The following is a 21,457-nucleotide window of genomic DNA, read 5'->3' as shown; positions in this document are numbered from 1 at the left end:
AGCAATAAAGAGGGATGAGCTATTCCCAGACAAGGCTTGCTCTCTCCTCCTTGCCCTGCCAACCCAGGGGAAGGGTGCTCCTGGCAAAAGCTCCTCGCCAAGTGATCTCAACAGTCCTGATGGAAGAAGGGGCCTCAGGAGCACATGTAGGGAATTTTAAGTGGCACAAATGTGTGAGTTTAAAGTGCCACAAAACTGATTGAATTTTTATGCAGCATGCATCTCAAGGATGGCAATGTATTTTTCCCCCCCAATTACCCTTTTCTTACTTCCTGTTTACCTCATCCCTGCACTGCACGAGGGTTGGCACTGGGAATCTTGAAGAACCAAATCCCTTTGGAACCGTCCAGGGTTAGGGTTAGCAAATGTAGAGGTAGCAACCCTTTACTTTTCAATTCCAAATGCTCTTCCATCCACTAATATGTTTGAGTCTCAAGCCATGGCTTTATCTGCCTGCTCTTGCTTTCTAATCCTGCTACCCTGTTTCTTACTCTTTGTGTATCTGAACATGTTTCCCTGGTACTATCTTGATTTGGAAAGTTGTTGTCCATGCTGCACAGTTTTGATTCATTATGGTTTTTCTGCTCTTGCTCTTTTCAGGGCCACAAACTGACAAGAGGTCGGAAACAAGGGAAGACACCAGAACCAATGATGAATTATAACAGTTCCTTAAACCCTCCCCCTTGCACCAACACCTATTTATTTACAGTTAACTCCATTGTTTTTATGATGGACCTGGTTAGTGGAACATGGCACAGACTGACAACAAAATGCAATAGAGCTGTACATTTTTTTCCTTTCTGTTGGGGATTTATTTGTTGCTGATTTTGGTGTGTTGTCTTGTCTCTTCCTTTCTTTAAAAATGACTTTGAGCTCACTGGGCACTCTTGCTGTGTTTTCCACAGCACTGTCCCCAGAATTGCACTTCTAACCAGTAGATTTAAATCTACCTGAAACTGTTCTAGGAAATGACAGTTGGCATCAGCAGTTTTTTGGGCTATGCTTCACCTTCTGGAAACATTATTTGTCTGCAACTGGAAATATCAAATTGGAACCTTCTGCTGCAGCCTCATCATGTTATGGTTCATCAACTAGGCTTGAATGAGCAAGTCCCTTTATATCCTTACTCTTGGGCTGTTGATGGACAGTTTTCTGTTTTGGGGGTGTCTGTGCAACTGAAATGGATGAAACAGGAGTGGAGAGTAAAAGAAGTTGATAATGCTTGGAAGGAAAACCAAAATGCTCAAACAGATATACGACTCTGCTTTCAGAAGTATTTATCAGACAGCTGTAGCAAAGCAGGGATGGCCACTGATGAGACACGTATCCCTGATTCTTATTATCAGTTACTGCCTTTAGCAAAACTCCCTAATGCCAGTCATTTTCTAAGAGGCCCATGAAACTATGCTGTTGTAATAAAGCAGGAAGTCTGATCTATCCCAGAAAGGTACAGGTTTTCTTTACCTATTTTATTTGCTCCTCAAGTTTGTAGTTTTGCTTTCTAATTGCCTTCCCAGCAACACTGGGCAACGTTCTTAGTCTTGCCATTTCCTAATACTGCTGATGTTATATGGTGATTTGGGAAGCTGGCTTACAAAGCTTGCTGTCTTGGGTGGTGAATGCACATTTTTGTGTGTGCACCTTTTATTTACTAGCTCAGTCACCCTACTGGCAGCTGAACTTTCCACTTTGGCCACCTAGTAGTGTAGTAGGGACAGCTTTGGCTATAGGACAAATAATTGTGATACTTCAGTTTTCAGAAGTACAAATCAGTCCAACTGCACATAAACTAGAATATGTAAAGATGTCACAAAGTAGAGGAAAAACTTCATCCAGCCCTTTTTACTTCAGTTTTCCCCTCTACACACAATGTCCAAACTGTTCAAAGGAATATCATATGTAGACCATGCTGAGACCCTGTTTTCTTTAACATCATTGCTCAGCAACTCATTCCTAAGCACTGCCTCCTAGTCCCTAAAATCAATTTGGAAATGTGTTCTTCTCTTGAATTAATTTCAAGACGTCTTTGTCTTAACTTGCAGCTTTGAGGAATTATTTCTCTAGTATTCAGGCAGAAGTGGTATGCCAAATGCTACAGGCTCCTAGAACAAGGCAAATGTGAGAAATTAATAGTAAATTGTGTGCTGCCTATTGTAATGCCCCCTTTCCTCTTCATTTCAACAAGCTTTATACTTGTGCTTGGAAGTTAAGCTTGCCATCTTTCCCGGTTGTGTGTATATATATATATATATATATACACACACACACAGGTGTTTTTGCCTCTGTTAAAATGTGCATTGAATATTTGGATTTTGATGAAAATGGAGTTTAAAACCTTATTAAAAACAAAGCAACTATTTCTGCATACCTATGTTTTGAGGAGAATGTGCATTCTACTGTGAGCATTGATAAAGTAATTGGAATTTGAATGTAAATCTTGGTTTCCTGAAAAACATTTCCCTGAATTTGTCTTGTGCTGTGTCTGTCTTTTCTTAAAAATTTCCCCCTTTTGAACAGGGCAGGCTTAGAAGTTTTAATTTCTCTGCCATGGGAATGTAATTTGGGAGTGAAGGAGGAATGTTCCCTCTTCCATTCCTCTGCTGCTGCCTAAAACCCAACTAAGCCTAATCCAGAAAGCCAGTAGGCAAGAGAGTACCTTGTGCTGCCACCTTTGTGTGCTCTGCAGAAATTGTGCAAGTTCCCTCTGCCATATTGGCACTTACTTAGCTGTGGAGTCTGGAGTTGTTTGTTTTACATCAATGTTCAGGTGCTCGTTGGTCAGTTCTGTTAACTTTTTTTTCTGGAGGGAGGAAAGGAGAAAGCGGGTGGTGATCACATTTTAAGTCATTCAGTTGAAATGTATTTGCTCCTTTTGAAAATGGTTTCAATAAAATAACTTGCTTTTCTAAAAAAAAAAATCACTCTTTTTAAATGGAAGAATAAAAATTGGTGGAACCTACACTGGCTACCCTCTCAAACAGATGGATCCTAAAGTGCCACCTACTACCTGCTGCAGTGATGGATTTCTAAAAGGTGAGGGGCTGCCTGTTTGGTAATCCCTAACCCATCCAGGCCTCCTGTGTGGGCAGTGAGAATTGGCCATGGTGCCTAAGTGCAGTTTTTCTTTCCTCTCGCTTCCTTCCCCTTCATATTGGTGGATGCATTCTAGAGCTTGGGTAGTCAAGTGTGGTGCCCTCCAGGTGTTAGGCCCCTATTCTTTTAAGCCCGAATGGCATAAGCCCAAAGGCAGTCCAACAACATCCACCATATTGGCTACCTTTACTTGTGTGATTTTTTTTCTTGTCCCTGAACCTCTTTTTAGTTTGGAATCCTGTCTCATGTTAAGCCCCCCACTATATAAAAGGGTGTTGGATTTTTTCCCTAAACTTTAAATACTCCTAGCATGAAGCCAGGGCCTTGTTTGGTGTGGTGCTTGATGACTTCAGTTGGGGTTTCATTTTGGACAGGAAGGACAGGGAGGCTATTGCCTTGGTGACCATTCCTCTGTGGAAGTCGCTGGCCAAAGGGGGAAAGTCAGCACTCTTTTATTTTTATTTTTATTTTATTTTATTTATGGCCTCCTTCAGCTTCTCCTCAAGGTGCTTCCTACTTAAAATGCTGTCAGCGCAGCCTTTGGCTGCCTCAAAAGGCGCAGCCCCTTCTCGTCGTTACTTTTTGGCGGGAAAAGTGATTCAAACTTGGAAGGCCGCGCAGGTCTTTCAGTAGCGGGAAGTGCGCGTGCGCTGCAGCTTGGCTTGGGACGTGAGGTCGACGGGAAAACAGGTAAAGGAAGCCAAACACGGATGGCGACCCTGCTTAGAAAGGGAAGCGTTGCCATAGGAAATTCTGCGCGCGAGAGGCAGGGATTGGCCGGAAGCTCTTACCTGTCGACACGGACAATATGGATTGGAGGAGCTCGGAGAGTGGCGTGCCCCTTGCTCAATAGCCGAGGAGAATGCTTTCCGCAAGGCGGAGCTTCAAGCTGCGGGTCGCTGAGGAGCCACTATCAGGTTAGCCCACTTTTCCTGCGGCTGGTGCAGAGGAACCACCGCGGCCGGTTGGTGGGTTGGCGGCGGCGAGTGGTCCACGTCCGGCTTGGGCAAGCGCCCTTGAATTGTACGGGCCCAAGGTGCCCGGGCCGACGTTGATGGGCGCCCGGAGGCCTTTGGGAGCGGGAGGGAGCGTGATAAAAGTTTCTTCCTGCGTCCTCGCGACCTTTGCTTCCCTTGTTGTGTGGATCTATACTAAAAGGTTACCGCTGTCGCGCCGCTATCCTCTCGGAGGGTGAAGGGATGGCGCTCCCCTGGGGCAGGTGGGCTCCTCGCACTGCCTGAACCCATCCCCAGGCGGGAGGAGTGGAATGCGAATAGTCTCCGCCCGGGGTCGGGGGACCCGTCCGGTCTCTTGACTGCCTCTGCACCTTCAGTTTGCCTTTCCTGTCTGGCTCCGTATGGGGTACGTGCCAGGCACCCCACAAACACCCGAGACAGACTCAAGATGCTGCCGTTTCTCGATTTAGCCCCATCTCTGCCTAGACCACGTCACGCGGAAAGGTGTTTTATATTACGCGGCATTAAAATTCGTTATTGTTTTAGCCTAAATAGCCTTTGGCACCTCAAAATATTTGACTCACGATATTTGTATTTCTTTTAATACTGATTTCAGCACTGTACTTTTTAAAATTGTTGTCATACTTCCCGCAACCACATGATGAAAAGGGGGTAAGAAATTGGATAATATTTGGGTTGTTTGTTTTCACAAATGCGAACTTATATATGGAAATGAAGAATAAAAGCAGTGCAGCTCCTAATATATAGCGCTGTTCTCCAATCCCAAACTTTTTAAATTCAAACATCCGCTTAAAGTATACAGAATTATCTCAGGCTAAAGTTGAACTGTTAACTCCACCATAACTATTGCCTCCCTCCCCTTATTATTTATTAAATTAAACTTACTAGTCACTTGTAACCCAAAGCGTCTCTCAGAATGTAGGTTGGAATATATATGTGTGTGTACGACAATGGCACACAGAAATACATAAATACATTACATCATAGACTACATTAATATTACATACAGTACAGCATATTAGGAAAACACACAAACCCCCATTTTTGGCATCTGTCTCTCAAGAGACAATGAAAGAGTGCACCATCAGAGGTAAAGTCAAACAGTTGGAGAGTTACAGCACCTGTTGTGGCTGTAGAAACCAATATGAGAGAGACATGTTTTATTGCAGGTGGGGTAAATGAAGGCATCTGGTTTTGCTGCTGCAGATGCATCACAGCGTTTCATGGCCTGACAATCTCCAGGCACTGCAGTTCCACTGTTTCCATATGGCGAGGTTAATGTTGTCAGCCTTCATGTCACATTTGCAGACATCTTTGTAATGCAGAATTGGTCTGCCAGTGCCAACCTAGTGCCTGAAAGCAAGCTCCTCCTAAAGCACATCCTTGGGGATCCTGTTCTACTTAGGAAGAGACACTAATAGGCAGCTGTTCACACAGAGTTGTCTTCATTATAAAATGTAATGTAAAGTATCCTGTAACACAGTCTTAGTTTTAGATAGTGGTATCTGAAGAAGTGTGCATGCACACGAAAGCTCATACCAAGAACTAACTTAGTTGGTCTTTAAGGTGCTACTGGAAGGAATTTTTTTTGTTTTAGATAGTGGTGTAACAAGTGACTAGATAAAAATTTTACTCTGAAAAAGTGTACATAATAGCATTTGCAACCATTTAATGTCCTTGGCCCAGTCCTCCAACTTGGCTGACTGCCCATTGCCGGCAGTTACCCAATTGTAAAGTTATCTCTGTTAATTATTCTTTGGCCTAAATTCAGTAGAGGGAAAGCTCCGCTGACTTCATCAGACTTGTATCAGAACCATTTTGATGGACTTTCCTTTATTGATTTTGCATGCTTTTTTCCAAGCCCTTTTAGGCTCTAGAAAGTCATACTGTTTAAGTAAGATATGGGATCTCCTTCAGAGGGCTGTGAAAAACTGGGATAAATGTGACCATGCTCTTACCACTCAGGACAAATGTCTGCAAGCTGCTTCACCGTGTCCCAGGAATAAGCTCTTCTAAAAAGCAAGTAGCTGGGGAAATTTAGCTCAAACACAGAGCAATAGCTTTCTGCTGCAACCCTGGGCTTTATGTGAAGTTTAAAGGAGTTCTTGTTAAGGACCCTTGAAATTGCAGGACTCTGTAGCCCATTTATAATTTTAGGTGGTCCCACATCTGTGCGGGGAGTCTGAGTACTGCCTTGTCCATTTCAACTTCATTCTACTTTGCTCTCTACTAGTTCTCTACTAGCTCACTTTTCAATACAAAATTTATCCTTTTGTTCCAAAGTCCCTGTGAGAGGACACAAAAATGGCAGCAAACTACAGTAGTGCTGTCTAGCAACACTGCAGTGAAATTATCACATGTCAAAGCAGATTTTAAATCTCTGAATGAGATTTATCCTTAAAAGAAGCAAGGAAACTTTTTTAAAAGTGGGGGGAGACATTTTTCAGCTCATGGACAATTGTTTTGCAGAGAGAACATATCAATGGTGCCCAGAGCAGGAGGCAAAAAGTGTGTAGAACAACAGCTGTAACTCTTAGGTCTGTACAAGAGGCTACATCCCAGCAGCCAGCCACAAGTTACCCATCCTTTCATCCATGCTAGCAAAAGGCATTATCACAGTTCAGGGACACATTCCAGCCACAGAAAAGCACTTAAGAAGGGTACAGAGCTGAACCAGTTAGGAGAGTGGCATGATGGCTGGGTAGAAAGGCTTGGAGGGTTGCATTTGGCTCAGCTCAGATTCCCCATGCTGTCTTGGGGGACTTTTACTTTGCCCCATGGCATATGTCCTATGGAGTGCCACAAGAGTGTTTCATTCTTTCTGTTGCTTAAGAAGAAATTTGCAGAGCAGTTGCTAATATGCTGTTTACACTCAGCTCTATCCTTTTCATACAGGATTCATGTGAGACAGGATGTTCTGAGCAGGGAAATTGCGGTCTGCCATGGACCAGACAAATGCTAATAAACTTAACAGTAATAAGAAGAGGGCCAGTTCATCTAATCAGCCGCATGGTGGGTGTTTCATTTTCTCATCCATTCCTCCTACTGTAATAGTTTGCACCTTGGGGATGTCTCGGTTAGATGCAGCCTTATGCTGGAAGCCCAGATGGCATCTAGCACAAGCTTTTCAGCAACTTGGGCTGATGCACCTCCTGCACCTGGTAACCATTGTCTGTGACCTGGTAACATCTAACTTGGATTACTGCAACACTTCTAGTGTTGAAGACTTTGAAGACTACACATAAGCATAAACTGATGCAAAATATGACAACTAAATTTATTGACTGGAATGCACTGCATGGAATTGTGTCTGCATGTCTGTCTAAAACTTACTTTTCTGTTTTCAAGGAATAAGCTGTTTTGGAATAATGATGGGTGAGATTACTCTAGTGCTTGGGGTACCTGTTTTTTGCAGCCCTGGTTCTGTTGTGGCAGAGGACAGGCTGTTGAGCAAGTAGAGCTGGCCAAGAAACTAGCATGTTTATCAAATCCACAGAAGCACAGCATGCATAACTTTAGGAACCCTAGTCTGGTGAGCAGAGTGCCCTAAGGTACCTGAAAGGAAATAACAGAGACAAAGCCTGAACTTTTCCAGAAAAAGGAAGCGTTAATTATGATAAAAGGCAAATGGCAAGCAAAATTATGGAAGGTTTTCCTCTTATGGGCAGTCCCTTTAACGTGGGGTATGTTAAGATATGGTATACCCCAACAAGCTAATCTTCTGACTGAACTTTTCTGTTGTCATCCATATCAACTTTATTATTCTTGGTGTACATTTCATACTTATCCTTGTTTTTTCTACACCACCCTGATATTTTATAATGTGAGTGCTTTATAAATTAAAACGGGGAGAAAGCTTAAAGGGAGATGGAGGTCAAAGGTGGACACAGACAGAAAAAGATGTTTCAGTGTTTCTGCCAAGCTATATGGAGCAGGTAAAACAGGGCTGAGTCGAAAGCGGGTTTGCAAGCACAGCTGATCAGTCCTGTGCATATGGGCTTTCAAATCCCAAGAGTAAGCTGATTGTCTGGTCTTATGAAGCACTGTTTATGGGACTGTGTTAGTACTTTTCTGGATGTGCCTTTGCCTGCATGGTTTGATTTCAAACACTGTGGGCAAAAGCAGTTCATCTAGTGCTTTAAATTGTTTTGGGTTTTAATTTTATGCTTTAAATTGTTTTTGGGTTTTAATTTTATGCTGCCTTTCTGTATTTTATGCTTTTATTTTTGTGCTTTTACATTTATACGCCTTGGTGTTTGTATTTTTGCTCTACATTTAGAAGCTTCCTTAGGAATTTTGATAAATTGAAAGGCAGAATAAAAGTCTTCCAAATTAATAAGCTTGGTGGTCCACCCTGGAAATACAGTAGAGGGAAGTATTTGGTTTTTAATTCACTTGCAGTATCAGGGCCATCACTCAGTGGTAGAGCCTCTGCTTTGCATTCAAAAAGTCCCAGGTTCAACCCACAGCAGTCTGAGGTAGGACTGGGAGATACCCCCTGCCAAAACCTAGAGAGATTCTTGCTGCCTGTCCGTGTTGACACTACTGAGCTAGATGGACCCATGATCTGACTCTGTAAGGCAGTCTGCCTATGTTCCTGCCAATACAAGAGACAGCCTTCTTGCCTTCCTGATTTTGACAGAGCAATCCATCAGTGTCTGCGACTGCAGGATAATGTCTTTATAGCTTTGCACCTTCTTTCGGGAGCAAGACTCTTTTCCTAGGAAGGGTGGTGCTAGGTAGACTGCCCAGCCCGTAGGCAGCTTGCTTCTGCAGCAGGACTTAGTTCCTATCAAAGATTATGTTGTAGACCTGATTGAGGAAGGCATTGATTCCCCCCCCCCTTTTACTCCATCGTGCTATTTGAGTTCAGGGGTCAGAGTGTAGTGGGAGTGAGGAAACCCTTGTTAATCTTTCTACTCAGAAGACAGCTCTGTTTATCCCAGGCTAGCGTCTCTTGTTTGTTTCACTGTAGGTGGATGGATTTATACTGAACAGTGTGTCCAGCCATGTTCCCGGAGTTAATTATTCTCCAGAAGGTGGCCGTGAGCAGAAAAGAGAGCAACAGCGAACTCCAGCAAACCTCCGGGCTCAGCAGAAACCCTGGCAAGCGCCTGCCGCTCAAGTGCTCTGACAGCTGCTGGTTCCCTGCCTCTCTCTCTTCTTTCTAGCACATTGGTGCCGCCACCCCTCTTCTCACATTTACTGTAAACTGGGATCTAAAGGCAGAACTGCTACAGGCACCTTCTCTCCGTCCTTAGAGGCACAGCTCTGAAATCGCAATGGCAGGAAAGGGCTATGGCTATTATCGGGTGGTGATATTCACTGCCATGTTCATTGGCTACACCCTGTACTATTTCAACCGAAAAACGTTCTCGTTTGTGATGCCTTCAATCATGGAAGAGATAAGCCTCGACAAAGATGACTTGGGTAAGAGCTTTCTTCTTGGAGGGAGATGGTGCATGCAGAACATGTTTGTGGTGCTCAAAAAACTTTATCCTGAAAATATTTTCTGGAGATTTTGGGGGACTTCCTTTCTTTGTACTTAGGGATTCAATTAGAATTCAGCTGTTGCTTTGCCAAGGAAATTCTCTTTGGAAGGAGGCCAGGCACTTGGAGGCCAATTTGCAGTTTTGGGACTGATGTTGAAAGGCTGCTAGTTGGGCTTCTCTGAGTACTTGCATTTTCTTTCATTTCCAGATAAAGGCTGTCATTGTTGTTTTGCCTGTAATCTGCCCCCTTAATGTCCACTGTGAAGAATTGCATCACTTCTTAACCTGATGTTACAGTAGTGCTAGTATTTATTTGTTCTTATGCTATGGTAAGCCCAATGCACTGTAGTTAAAACTATATTAATAATAATAAGAGAGCAGGCACCCGCCCCAAGGCGCTTACAATCAATAATCCAACGAAGGAAAGGAAGCAGAGGCAGAGGCAGGAAAGGCATAAAAGTACATAATGTTTATTTCCAGTATGAGTACTTAGAGTTATTTTCACTAGGATATGGTGACTAAAGGATTATGCCAGACAAAGGGTCTGTGGACAATTGTTTACCCACAAGCTACAATAGATCAGTCTAAAGCCTGAGCAATATATTCCCAGTTTGCCTAGAGAAGGACAAACATGGCCTTTCCTGAATGTAGACTTAAGCTTGAGATAATAAATAGAAGGGCATCAGAATCTATAGAGCCTCTGTGCCGTATACCTAATCCGAATACTGGCTAGCATTTTGCTTGGTTTAAGTACTACTGTCAACGAGGCTGAAGAGTTCATTTGTGACCAAGTTCCTTTGGCATAACATGAGCATGGCATACCTATCTTTGGGTTCTCATCCAACGCAGGTCTCATCACCAGCAGCCAGTCCGCAGCTTACGCCATTAGCAAGTTCATTAGTGGGGTCCTTTCTGACCAAATGAGTGCCCGGTGGCTTTTTTCCTCTGGCCTCCTGTTGGTGGGCTTAGTCAATGTGGTCTTCTCTTGGAGCTCTACCGTCACCGTCTTCGCAGGGTTGTGGTTCCTCAATGGGCTGGCCCAGGGCCTAGGGTGGCCCCCATGTGGAAAAGTACTGCGCAAGGTAAGTCTGTGTGTGTGTGTTTGGTTGTTGTTGTTTGTTTGTGTGTGTGTGTGTAGGGCATGCTGCTGCTTCCTGAGATGTTCCTAGCAGCAAGTTTCCAGCAGGGGGCCCTGTGCCAAGAGAGCAATCAGTCGAAATCCATTCTCCAGGGCAATGGAAGCTGAGAGCTGCAGGTGGCAGCAAGCGGTTCTGGTAGCTTTTGTTTAGTGACTGTTTCTGTTGCTGCTGGTCATTAATGCCAGAACCTCACTTGCTGTTTTCCTGTCCCAGGCTGCAGAGATAGAGGCCTTGCCACTTCTCTCCGCTCCCAATAGGTGCCATGCTTCTGGTGAGCTTTGACTTGGCAGCGGTGGTGGGAACTATCAATCACAAGCCATATCATATTTCACTTCGAGATATCCTTGGGCAGCTGGCACCCCTGTTGCCCCCAGCAGCAGCAGCAGCCTGCCCAGACTGCCTAAAATATGATCAAATGACGCTGAGCAAGTGGGCCTTGCAGTGGAAAGTGTTTTCTGTGTTGGGCTAGGCATTCTGTACCCAGGAAGAGCTGGTGCGCAAGCAGCATAAAGAAGTAAGAAGAGCACTGTCAATCAAATCAAAGGCTCACCTTGTTCAGCACCTGGTTTCCTATAGTAAGCAACCAGCCACCTCTTGGGGACATACAGTAAGCTGGACAGGAAGGCAAGAGCTGTTGTTCTCCAGCAAACAGAGGAAGAGGATGCCTCTGATTCAGATGGCAGCATATATGCCTCATAACCAGTAGCCTTTGATAGTGCAACATACAAAAGGAGAAGGGGAAGCTCTCTGGAGTCCTGGCAGTAACATACAACCCCCATTGCAGAAAGATTGGGGGCTGCAAGTGTTTCTGGGAGCAGTAAACCCCCTTATTCAAATCTGTAAAATAAAGGAAGATTATTGTGAAGTGTTTTTGACCAAGAGGCCACTCCAGCTCCTTTTGTCCCACCTTCAGCCTGTGCAGAAGCCTCTGTCCCTCTCCCATTCCAGGCAGCCCTTTGCTTATTAGCTGTGCAAGACCCTCTGCTTTTTTGAGCTGCCCTTGGTTATGCCCTTTTTATCTATCTCCTGTTATTTTTGAGAAGTTGTTCAGACTTAATTGATTGTATCCTGTTTCATTTTCTGCTGATGTATTTTTTATACTGTAAACTGCTTTGGGAGCCCTTCAGCTGAAAGGTTTTGGGAACTGTGTTTCAAGAGGGGCAGTTTGAGATGCAACTTGGGGGACTGGTTTGCGTCCCATTGGTGACTCCAGCAAAATTTTGGCCATCATTGTTCATGACCAGCCTGGAGGCTTACGGAGCAGAGTTCTAAAGTCACGTGAGCCTTCCGTATGCATGCCGGGCCCTGGAATGGGGACCTGCCCCAACTCATGTCCTTTCTCTCTCCCTTCTGTGTAGTGGTTTGAACCTTCCCAGTTTGGGACTTGGTGGGCCATCCTCTCCACCAGCATGAACCTGGCAGGAGGGCTGGGCCCTATTGTGGCTGCTCTGATGGCGCTGAGCTATGACTGGCGCACAACTCTGGCCCTTTCCGGCTCTGTGTGTGTGGTCGCCTCCTTTGTGTGCCTGCTCCTGATTAAGAATGAGCCCTCGGACGTGGGACTGCCCAACATTGAGCCTGGGCCCAAGAAAGGGAAAAAGGGTGAGTGTCTGGGAGGTGAGAACTGGCTGAGGTGGGACAAAACAGCAGAACTGCCTGATATGACCTACTTTTGACCAAGCTGCAAAGTGGAAGGTGTAGAATCTGGTAGGGCAGGTAGCCCTGACAGGGGATTATAAGAGTCAGCTCGTGGAAGCCTCCAGTGAGGATCAATGGGAAGCCATGAAATTCTCCAGTACAGTCAAACTTTTATGAGAGCTTAGCTCAAGCTCAAGTAATGGTTTCTTCCTTGTAGGCTCCTCGGCAAATGACAGCACACTGGCTGAGCTGCTGCTTTCTCCATACCTCTGGGTCCTGTCTACCGGCTATCTGGTTGTCTTTGGTGTGAAGACATGCTGTACAGACTGGGGGCAGCTATTTCTCATCCAGGAAAGAGGACAGTCTGCACTTGTGGGTAGGAGACACCAGCCCCAGTCTAATGTTGTGTTTTCCAGAGCTAGTCAAATCCTTGTGGCAGGCAATTAACCCTACCCTTGAAAATGTAAAAGAGTTAATTGTGTGCCAGTGTCAGCTGGGAGTTACCAACATGATTCGCTTGAGGGCTGCCTCTGAGCCCCATCACTGCCCCCTTCATCGTGAGGAGGTGAGAGATGGTACCTTTTCCCTACCTTGAAAAGCAAAGAGTGGTGAGAGGAAATTGCAACTCTGTGTGCTTCTCCTTTTGCTGCCATATTGTGGTTTTCAAGACTCAGCAGGTAAACAGAAAGAGAAACAGAATAGGGGGAAGGGTTGGAGGGGAAGGGGGCTGATCTGGGAGGTAGGTGCAGGGGTCAGAGAAAAGAGAGTTTGATCTAGAAAATGAATTCTCTTGAAATGGTTTAAGTTTGGTTTTTCCCCCCCCACAGGCTCACTACCACCACCAAATCACAGGTCATATCTGTCTCCATTGACAGAATTGTAAAAACTACAGACGCAATGTTTTTCGTTGCTGCCATGATGCAAAAACATGGGTCGAAGACATGGATCTTTGTGGATCCTCATTATTTTGACAGGATCTTCTCAAAACCACCATAAATCATAGATCAGATCACCTCTGGATTGTTTTGTTTTTTTCATTCTGTGTAAAAATCACAAAAATCAATGAGAATCCATTGCTTGATTCAATGTTTTTGAAGTACTGGAAAGCACTGGATCTTATTTTTCCAGTGTACCCCTCCCTCATTTGTCTGAGGAGAAATAGTGACACAGGTGAGAGAAGAAACTAGAAAGGGTTGAGCCCACACACACCCCTTGCAAAATTTCAAATATGCACACAGGCCTAAAAAGATTGGTGCCCCATGTTCTAACCTGCTACTGGCCATTCTCAATGCCAAATATTGTTTATTTCCTGAAATACTTCGTGGTGGAAAAATATCTGAGAAACTGCTTTCAGGTGAGAAGTGTTAGTGCAGCAGGCAAGAAACTGTTGGCCTGGCAAATCCCTCATTTCCATGTTCTACAAGGAAGCAGAATTCCCATGTGCAGATTCTCCCTCTAGTGTAAGCTGCCTTCTATTTGTTGTATACCCTGTAGGAAGTTCCTACATGAGCGCCTTGGAAGTTGGGGGCCTGGTTGGCAGCATTGCAGCTGGCTATCTTTCAGACCAAGCAGTGGCACGGGTAAGTCAACCTGTCTCAGCTACTCCTGGATGTCTGTTTCAGGCAGCCTTCCAAGGCAGTTGGTGATTGGCAGTATGGACATAGGTGAAGGAGGGGCTTGGCGAGGCACAGGTACTGCTGAAGTTGTTGGCCGTTTTAACACAAGGGCATCTTCATGTCTTCCAGGTGGGCCTGTCAAATTATGGGAACCCTCGACACAAACTTCTTCTCACTATGATGGCAGGCATGTCGGCTTCTATGTACCTCTTTCGGGTCACAGTCACAGCCAGCTCTCCTAAGGTAAGCCATACAAAAGCAGTTTGTTGCCACAACTCAAGTTAGGTGAGACAGATACAGTTCAGACAGAAAGCTGATTTACAGCATCACAGTGTGATAGAGGAAAGGGCAAAACTGTTCGCATGCACAAGCAAGGACTATTTCCTTATTGCAAGACCTGATCGGCTCACAGCATCACCTGCTTCCGGAGTACTTACTGGGCATGTAACTCTCTTGACTCCTTATGTTTTTTAGTAAACAGTAGCATATCCCAGGAAAAGGATTTCCACAATTGAAATGAAGTGTAACTTCTGGGGCATATGTGATGTTCTTTGGCTTTAGATCCCTTAGAGTGAAAGTTTCTTGGGACCCTTCCTTTCTGGGCTTTTTATATTCACAGTCCCACCTATTGAAGCTATAAAATTCGCGGCTTCGCCAGCTTTGCTCTGCCTTAGAGAAGCAGTCAAGGGAATTCCCCAGTTCCAAGCAGAGCATCACACGAGCCGATGTGGGGTATTGCCATTAATGGCAGAAGTAGGACCCTGTGGTCCTTTAACTCCCATCAGCCTTAGCCAGCATGAGCAATGGCCAAGGATGATGGGAGTTGTAGTCCAACCACCCTATGTATGGCCACAGGCCCCGATCATTGATGTACAGCATTGAATGTGGTGGTGGTGTTTCTGAATGGCAGGTTTTACAGTCATTGCAATGCCTTTTTCTCCTTCTCTCTTTGCAACTTGCTCATTTTTTCCTTCTTTCTCTCTCAGGAAAGCGACTATTGGATTCTAGCCCTCCATCCTCTTTCTAACCTTGTGGGCTTAACAGAACACGAGGTCTATATTCTGCTTTATCTTTATCCTGCCTTAGCTTCCCATATCTTGCTTCTCTGCTGTTATTCTGTGTTTAGAACCTTGAAGGAATGCAATAAACGTCTAAAAGAAACCAAAGCATTGTCTTTTCATGCTGTCAGCTGCTTCACACATCTGTCTCCTAACACGTGCACTTCATAGGTAGCAGCTTTGGAGCATCTGCCTATGGCAAAAGGGTAAAAGTAGCTTCTGGGATGCTTAGGACAGGGGTAGGCAGCCTAAGGCCTGGAGGCCAGATGCAGCCCAATCACCTTCTCAATCCGGCCCACGGACAATCTGGGAATCAGCATGTTTTTACATGAGTGGAATGTGTCTTTTTATTTAAAATGCATCTCTGGGTTATTTGTGGGGCCTTCCTGGTGTTTTTACATGAGTAGAATGTGTGCTTTTATTTAAAATGCATCTCTGGGTTATTTGTGGGGCATAGAAATTCATTCATATATTTTTTCAAAATATAGTCCAGCCCACCACATGGTCTGAGGGACAGTGGACCGGCCCGCAGCTGAAAAAAGGTTGCTGACCCCTGGTTTAGGGAGACATGATATAATCCTCTGATTGTACTGATAGATAATATTGCCCTAGACATGTTATCAGACCAGTGTGCTAAAGGTTTTAATTTTTACAGTGATATATATTTTAAGGACAGTTTCTGGGGTACTGTTGAAATTTGTGCATCTGGAAACAGTGATTTTAAAGCCCTTACTGACATCTAACCCCATCAAATGCTCTTGCACAACCTTTGCTTTCTATAGAAAGTGCTGCTCATGTTCATTGTTAATCTAATTAACCAGATTGCTAACCATCAGTTCCCTTTGACTCCAGAAAAATGGAACTAAAAGCTCTCACAAGTATAAGGTATTTCTTAAGTGTAGTCTGAAACACTACCTCGTAGACAGAGATCCAGGTAGCAAGCTGTAGGGTAGTTGGAATTTTATTACCCCCATATTCTGACTTTCTTTTTGGCCTTGTTTTGTTAGTTATGGATCCTGCTGTTAGGAGCTATCTTTGGATTTTGCTCTTATGGGCCGATTGCATTGTTTGGAGTAATAGCCAATGAGAGTGCGCCGTCAAACCTGTGTGGAACTTCTCACGCCATTGTTGCACTAATGGCAAATGGTGAGTTTAGTCCTTCCAGAAATTGAGGATGGCAACACATTCTCTCCCCCTGCCCTCAAGTGACCTTTTCTTTTCTTTTTCAGTTGGAGGGTTCCTGGCTGGGCTACCTTTCAGTACCATCGCCAAACACTACAGCTGGGGAACAGCCTTCTGGGTAGCAGAAATTACGTGCACGGTCAGCACAGTAGTGTTTTTCTTCTTGAGGAACATCCGCACCAAGATGGGCCGTGTACCAAAGAAGGCGGACTAAAGCAGAGCGGTGGCTTGGCTGTTGGAGGAGCCTCCCACTGCAACCATGGGTTTTAAAAAAGTACTCCAACAACTATTAGATCAAGGCAGAACTAAGCTTTGATAGTGTATCCTGGACCAGGGTAAAGTTTTATGTTAAAAAAAAACAAAACACTTTGCTGCCACCTATTTTTGTTCCTTAAAATGGGAACGGCCAGAATGGTTTGGACCTAATGGACCCAAGCCTATTCTGCTTCTCCCTGGCAAAGGCAAGATTTGGCAGCTCCACCTGTATTAGCCTCCTGATGATCTCACTGGCAGCCTGCACTTCTTACAAATGTGTTGTAAGCAAGCAGCGTCAGGACTCATTTTCACTGCCTGGAGAGGGAGGTGTCACTTTACTACCTCCATCACCTACAGAACACTTCTCTTGTGTATTTGTGCTTAATTATTCCCTTGATTTCTTCACCTTCCAACATTCAGTTAATTCCGAGAACTCTCTTCTCAAACAGTCTGTGGTTCATTGGGGTGTAACTGAATTGGAGACATTCACAAGAGGGAAGGCTTCATTCCTTAATCTTAGTATTTGGGGCTGTAGCTAGGCAAGGATGGACAGGCATGTGTACCTTACTAAGCATATAGACATGCAAACCTCAGAACTGGGCCCAAATGTGACTACCCAAGACTCTTTCATCTGGTCCCCTGGATTCTTCCCCAGACCCCATCCCTACATTGTTTTCATTTTGCAGAATGTGTTCTTGAACTCTTGTAATGCTTCTTCCTTACATGGATGGAAGGAAGAGAGAAGGGGATGTGTGTGTGTAGAAACTAGTCTGCTGTACAAAAGTTAAATTTACATGAGTTATCCTCCTGATTTTGCCTCTGGCCCTGTCTTCTACTGGCATGTTGCCAGCAAGGGAATGCAGCCCTCAGACTGATGTAATGATAATGAGGAATGTAGCATTTTGCAGTTTGCACTGATTAGAACTTCCCTGGACACTTCTGCAGACATTTTAGGGGCCTCTAACTATAATTGCCATGAGGAGCTGATAATGCAGACTAAAAATGGACAGTTTTATGTGAAACTGGATTCCAGATCTTGTTCGTTGTTATGGAGTGTACACTGACAGCAATAAAGACAATAAAGTAGAATTAACCTATGTTCCTGTGCAGAGGCCTCTTCCTAAATAGTATTACTCCACTAGGCAGAAGCCCATAGAGATTTGCAATTTGGTTCAGGCTCTTACCCTCCCTGGATGCTGAACGCCAGATAATTCATTCCCAGCTCAAGAATCAAGTCCTTCCTCTTCTTTTAAGGAATGCTTTATTTACATTTGCAAACATACAGTGCTTCGGTTATAAATTAAAAGAACACATTGCAGCAGACATATATGTACATGCACCACTCTTGAAGAAATGGTGTAACTCTAATGTTTCCTTTCAAGCTGCCAGCCAGCTTCCTTCAGCAGCAGCCAAGATTCAGCACCAACCACATCCACTCAACAGCAATACTCCCTGTTCTGTGCTCTGGAATTGCAGTCAAGGTGGCTACGAACAGATGGTTGGTCATTTGTCTGACTCGCATTTTAGTTGTTATTGAAAAGTCCACTGGGTGACTGAAGTGGGATAAATCCACCTTACAATCCTGGCCCAAAAGGCCCCGCTTTCTCTGCTACCTCCAGCGCAAGCTTCAAGTTCTGATCAAAGAGCTCACATCTGAAATGGTGAAACAAACACAAGAGAACTAGAACATAACCACACTGGAGCAGGTTTAGAACAGTAAGTCACCCATTTTCCATTTTATTCTCAGTCTGGAATGAATGAAAGGAGTGCAACTGTGTGATTCAGCATTAGTAAGGTATGAAATACCATATCAATGCAGCCTGAAGATAAACCATGGGGACCCTCTAGATGTTGTTAGACTACTCCCATGAGTCCCAGCAAACATGACCCGTAGTCAGGGATGATGAGAGCTGGAAGGCCCTTACAGGCTTCCAGGTCCTGTTGTAGATGCTTCTGTTTGCTCTCCTTGATAAGCTTAACTTCTTGAATCAACACTGGCACTGTGGAAAATGCCCCCCAGGGATGAAGTGTTCAGTAACATGTCTCAGTGTGAGGGCATGTAAGAAACTGGAGTCATGCAGACTTACTAGGCCTCATACACTAATGTGACACTACCTATCTATTGTGATCACACTCCACAGTTGTTCATGGGATTTGCCAGCATCCCAGGGAATAAACTGAGGGGTTCATGAGCCAGGAGGGCTTTTCTCTCTTGTAATACTCATGTATATTGATTTCTAAACATATGGTGGGGGGAATCAATTTTAGTAAGAGAGGGTTTGTTTTAGTGTGAGAATGTGCATATGATCTCTACCTGATTGGCATCTCCAAGGAGTAGAAAGGATTTTTCAGAGCAAAGTCTGAATAAATCTCATAAATCTTGCGCAGAAGGGAATCTATTCCAGACTGCCGTGGATCAGCAAGCACCACAAATTTTATCCCTGAGGATATGAAAAACAGATTTAGAGCAAGCCACATCCAAAGCAACACATACAACTGGCTCGAGTGATTTTAAAAGGCACAAAAAGGTTCATTCCTTGTCATTCTTCCTCAATAAAGGCCCTGCAAGGCAAAGGCAGATATCAAATGCCAGGTACCAGGCAGATGGAACAGGGAGGGGGAGAAAGTTGCCTATTGGCTACCAAGGTTTTGTTGCTTTTAAAGCCCTACACAACTAGGGACCAGGATAGCCAGCAAGCTCCCAAGGACACCCTGCAAGTCGTTCCACCATCACTGGATTGCCACTTGGTAATGCGGAAGCAGGCCTCAGTGATGGCTCCCACCTTTTGCAATGCCTTACCTTGGGAAATTTATGGAGACAGTAATGATATTTAACTGCCTCTTAAAACATCTGTTTACCCAAGCTTCGTTGGACTCCTGACTCTTACACTTTTAATTCTATTTTGTGATACATACTTTTGTTTTTAGGTAACTTAACTGATTGGGAGTATTTTTGTTGCTTTTTATAAGCTGCTGCTACTACTACTACTACTACTTATTATTAATAATAATTATATTTGTATAATACTCTTCACCTGAAAATGAACAGCAGTTAACAATATAAAATTGCAAAATAAAATTATAAGAACACAAGATTATTATTATTATTAATAATAATAATAAACAACTCCCTGGGGAGAGACGATTATTAGATTAAGCGGTATAAACATTTTATTTTTTTATAAACCACTTGTGATTTTTATATAATGAGGTATACATAATAGTTATTAAACATTTGTCTTTTACCACTTCTACACAAAGAGTAGCACTTCTAGGAACATCCTCACTGAATGTAGCTGCAGAACTTTACTTGCTCAAGTGGGGTCTGCTGTCCATACTAACTAAAGGTCAAGAAATGCAGATATTATAAAAGAAGCAATACCTGTTAGAGTCTGAAAACAGTGTAGCTTGAAAGTGTCGGTCTCTAGCATCTCAATTCCAGAGCTCCCCTGCTCGGGAGACAGTTGGGACCCAATCGCAAACAACCTGCACATAAAACAGAGCCCCAAATTGTACCAATTGATAAAGTGCCTTGCCTATATCAAAACCAATAAACCCCTCTCCCTTTTCTGGGTTCTGGCAAACATCTCAGCCACCCCTGACTCACGAGTGGAACATGGAGGCCAGCATGAGCTTCTCATTGGATGACAGTCTGGGGCGACCAAAGCGGATTGACACTGGGTAGTTGGCTGGGTTGCCCAGGAACTCCAGCACATCCCTGCCATCACCAGTGTACCTTCCGTTGACATCAATGCCGTTGATGGCAAGCACAGCATGGCCCACTGCAAAGAAGGGAAGAGGCAGTCATCACTCAATACCCCCTTCTCACCCGCCACTGGCAAGCCTTCCTGCATCAGTAACTCCCCTGTCTCCCTCACCCTTGGGAGCTCTGCCAATCAGTGGAGTAAAGGAGCAAGAGCAGCTCCAGTATACAATGTCATTTCCTGTAGCAGAATTTGCCAGTGACATAACCTGAGATGAGTGGTGGATGTTAGGTCTGACCAGGTTCAGCTTGGGATCCCTGTCTTAGGCAGGCAGAGCTTAGCCAGTGAACATCTCTGAGCCACCCTGAGATCTTTGGATTTAAGGTGGTGTGCTAAATAAACAAACAAATAAGTAAAACCTTTGGGAAGTGGTCAAAATGTTTTACTATAAATGTCACACCTGAGGCTAAAAACCCTCATAAACAGAAGCATAAATGTATTGACAATAAATTATCAATGACCATCAAAACCAGCTGCTGGAGGCAGCCACCATACCCTGCCTAATGGCAAGGGGGTCGCAAAGAGTTGCTGGTGGGACCCAATTGTTTCCCCTCCCCACCGCAAAAAAGGCGAATTCCTTGATCCTTTGTGAGCCACCCTTTGCCAGAGGAGCCTAATAAAGTGGACATGGTTCAGGTGTGCACTGCCACCGAAGCTTTTTCAGCTCAAGGGGCAGCTGTCATGGGTTCTGTCTCCCCTTCAATGTACAAAGGCAGCGGAGGCACCAGAAAATATTAAAAATAAACACTAAAATGCAATGACCTATTAAACATTAAAAGCTTCCCTAAACAAGGCTGCCTTCAGATGTCTTCTAAAAGTTTGGTAGTTATTTTTCTCTTTGACATCTAGTGGGAGGGCGTTCCACAGGGCGGATGCCACTACCGAGAAATAAAAAAAATTCGCGGGTGGGTGGGGGGAATGCAGAGTGGGGAAAGTATACTTATGGGGAGGGGATACAGCGCGTGTTAACGAAATGGAGGGGGGGCTCCGCCTGTGTCGAAAGGGCCCAGCCCCCGGGGCCGCTCCTTTGCCGGCTGCTTCCCGCCCCTCACCGCGGATGCCGTCGCGCTGCCCGAAGGAGACGAGGACATGCTCGTCGTGCGGGCGCAGCACCAGCTCGAGCGGGAAGCTGAAGGTCTTCTCGGTCTCGGACCTCGGCGCGTAGTGGTCCAGCTGGTAGATGAGCCCTCCGGCCTTGTTCACCACATACACGCTGAAGATGGCCATCGCGGCTTCCGTCTGA

The 21,457-nt window shown here is 44.6% G+C and overlaps 2 protein-coding genes across 8 annotated transcripts; one reads left to right on the top strand and one right to left on the bottom strand.

Moving 5' to 3' along the window:
* The first annotated feature begins 3,757 nt into the window (after nt 1-3,757).
* SLC37A4 (solute carrier family 37 member 4) lies at nt 3,758-17,547 on the top strand. 7 transcript variants are annotated; one of them, XM_081891053.1, is made up of 11 exons: nt 3,758-4,010; nt 6,966-7,082; nt 9,046-9,500; nt 10,412-10,644; nt 12,060-12,303; nt 12,557-12,715; nt 13,834-13,919; nt 14,085-14,198; nt 14,942-15,007; nt 16,021-16,159; nt 16,243-17,547. In XM_081891053.1, exons 3-11 carry the CDS (start codon nt 9,353-9,355, stop codon nt 16,407-16,409), a joined length of 1,356 nt encoding a protein of 451 aa, XP_081747179.1. In that variant the 5' UTR covers nt 3,758-4,010; nt 6,966-7,082; nt 9,046-9,352; the 3' UTR covers nt 16,410-17,547. The 7 variants fall into 7 exon arrangements, with proteins under 7 accessions (XP_081747179.1, XP_081747178.1, XP_081747183.1 ...); XM_081891054.1 differs by lacking the exon at nt 3,758-4,010 and adding an exon at nt 4,037-4,116; XM_081891052.1 differs by lacking the exon at nt 6,966-7,082.
* Nucleotides 16,551-21,448, bottom strand: TRAPPC4 (trafficking protein particle complex subunit 4). The gene is made up of 5 exons (XM_081891179.1): nt 21,267-21,448; nt 20,058-20,232; nt 19,833-19,936; nt 18,765-18,891; nt 16,551-18,103 (listed from the first exon to the last, which is right to left on the bottom strand). Exons 1-5 carry the CDS (start codon nt 21,439-21,441, stop codon nt 18,025-18,027), a joined length of 660 nt encoding a protein of 219 aa, XP_081747305.1. The 5' UTR covers nt 21,442-21,448; the 3' UTR covers nt 16,551-18,024.
* Between the last annotated feature and the right edge of the window lie 9 nt (nt 21,449-21,457).

This window comes from Podarcis melisellensis (genome assembly GCF_964234715.1).
Source record: "Podarcis melisellensis genome assembly, chromosome: 15".
NCBI classification, from domain to species: Eukaryota; Metazoa; Chordata; class Lepidosauria; order Squamata; family Lacertidae; genus Podarcis; species Podarcis melisellensis.
This window is presented reverse-complemented; position numbering and strand designations above follow the sequence as displayed.

Coding starts and splice junctions, on each gene's coding strand:
- SLC37A4 (XM_081891052.1), top strand. CDS start 9,353: ATGGCAGGAAAGGGCTATGGCTATTATCGGGTGGTGATATTCACTGCC. Junction 9,501..10,411: donor CCTCGACAAAGATGACTTGG/GTAAGAGCTTTC, acceptor CATCCAACGCAG/GTCTCATCACCAGCAGCCAG. Junction 12,304..12,556: donor GCCCAAGAAAGGGAAAAAGG/GTGAGTGTCTGG, acceptor TCTTCCTTGTAG/GCTCCTCGGCAAATGACAGC.
- TRAPPC4 (XM_081891179.1), bottom strand. CDS start 21,441: ATGGCCATCTTCAGCGTGTATGTGGTGAACAAGGCCGGAGGGCTCATC. Junction 20,233..21,266: donor GCAGCGCGACGGCATCCGCG/GTGAGGGGCGGG, acceptor CCTTCTTTGCAG/TGGGCCATGCTGTGCTTGCC. Junction 18,892..19,832: donor CTGTTTTCAGACTCTAACAG/GTATTGCTTCTT, acceptor TCATATCCTCAG/GGATAAAATTTGTGGTGCTT.